This window comes from Cynoglossus semilaevis, chromosome 6, assembly GCF_000523025.1.
Source record: "Cynoglossus semilaevis isolate Cse_v1.0 chromosome 6, Cse_v1.0, whole genome shotgun sequence".
Taxonomy (NCBI): domain Eukaryota; kingdom Metazoa; phylum Chordata; class Actinopteri; order Pleuronectiformes; family Cynoglossidae; genus Cynoglossus; species Cynoglossus semilaevis.
In genome coordinates this window covers 10023067-10024550 of record NC_024312.1, presented here as the reverse complement: position 1 = coordinate 10024550, position 1484 = coordinate 10023067, and the positions used below count along the sequence as shown (strand labels likewise).

The 1484-nt window shown below is 40.7% G+C and overlaps 1 protein-coding gene across 2 annotated transcripts in view; it reads left to right on the top strand.

Moving 5' to 3' along the window:
* LOC103380093 (interaptin) overlaps positions 1–1428 on the top strand; it is a 10965-nt gene extending 9537 nt beyond the window's left edge. The window contains exons 11-13 of one of the 2 annotated variants that reach the window (XM_017032887.2): positions 156–260; positions 350–441; positions 1006–1428. In XM_017032887.2, coding sequence (XP_016888376.2) covers positions 156–260; positions 350–441; positions 1006–1078 — 270 coding nt within the window. In that variant the 3' untranslated portion in view covers positions 1079–1428. The remainder of the gene's footprint in view (positions 1–155; positions 261–349; positions 442–1005) is intronic. The other variant, XM_017032889.2, reaches the window with a different exon arrangement.
* Positions 1429–1484: the final 56 nt, after the last annotated feature.

Sequence of the window (1484 nt, the reverse complement as noted above, 5' to 3'; positions counted from 1 at the left end):
GCCTGTCTTGACTTGAGACTCGACTCGGACTTCGCCTGTCTTGACTTGAGGCTCGACTCGGACTTCGCCTGTCTTGACTTGAGACTTACTTGTGACTTGCAAAGCAATGACTTGGTCTCACCTCTTGCCACTGACAGTTTTTATGTGATATTCAGGTTCAGGAACGCCTGTCAATAATCCAGAGCAGGAAGACAGAGGAAGACCTACTGGGTGTAAAGGTCACCGACCTGCTACGACAACTTACACAAGACCTACCCCAGGTAAAAACTGAAAAAGGACGGTGGAGGATGGCCACACAATATGGTTTTGTCGGTTGTTCTGTATGTTTACGACTGCTTTTCGTTGTTAGGAAGACAAGACGCAGCAGAAAACAGTCGTCAGAGAGCGAGTCGACCAGCTCAGAAGAGAATGTTCGTATGTCCTGCAATCCAAACGAGAGAGGTACTTACTGCTCCAAAGCTAATGTTAGAAATACATAAACACAAAACCCCCCCCCCCCCCCCCCCCCCCCCCCCAATTGCGTAATTGGTGACAATCTGAAGAGTAACACCCCTAGGCATAAATTATTGTGAATTGAAGCCTGATTCAGACTAAAAAAAAGACCACAAACCGGACATTTCTCACATGTTTGAATACAAGAAGATACAAGCAGATACAAGACTAGAGTGCCCTCTGGCGGCTGTCAGTGTGAAAATAATAAACGTGAATTTTCGGTGGTACAGGAGTAGGAGATGCTGGTACACAAGCCTAGAGTGCCCTCTAGTGGCTGTCACTTTAAAAACGACAAATGTAAATTTTTCAGTAAGTTGCAAACCCAGCCAAAGGATGAAAAAAATGTACGATTTATAGTCCAGAAAATATTATATATTGTTACATCTGGTCAGTTTTCTCTATAACTTAAACGTATTGTACAAATTGGTCGTCAAAGTACGACGAAGCTGATAGCTACATCTGGCGAGCTAACTGTGAGATTATAATAATTATCGCTTTTATTTTATTTTGCAGAAATACAGCAGGGTTTAAGGAGCTTCTGCGTCCTGTTGAAAGCAGTCAAGAACAAGAGGATAAAGGAGACTGAATGATGCTTTAAAGGTCCTAGGTAAAAATTCTATTGTTAACTTGTAACTCGTACGCTCTTTCTCGTCGGAATTTCAGACCGTACATAAATACCTGGTATATACAGTACAAAGTATTCGAAATTATTTTCTGTCACTCCATAATACCAAATTGATTAAACACCACCAAGCAAAACTGTCACATATATTAGTTTTTAGTTTAAGATTATTACACTTATTTACATTTTCCGTCCTTTCATTTTCATGGACAAGGCTTAGCAGCAGCTAATAAGACGCTAGCACAGACATCCAGGCTGGATCCAGCTGCCAAACCTTTCCAAATTATTTAAATGTAGTCATTATTATCATTATACTTCTGCCTTTTCCCCCAATAGATGGCGTAGAAAATTATAAAAATAAATTTAGCAC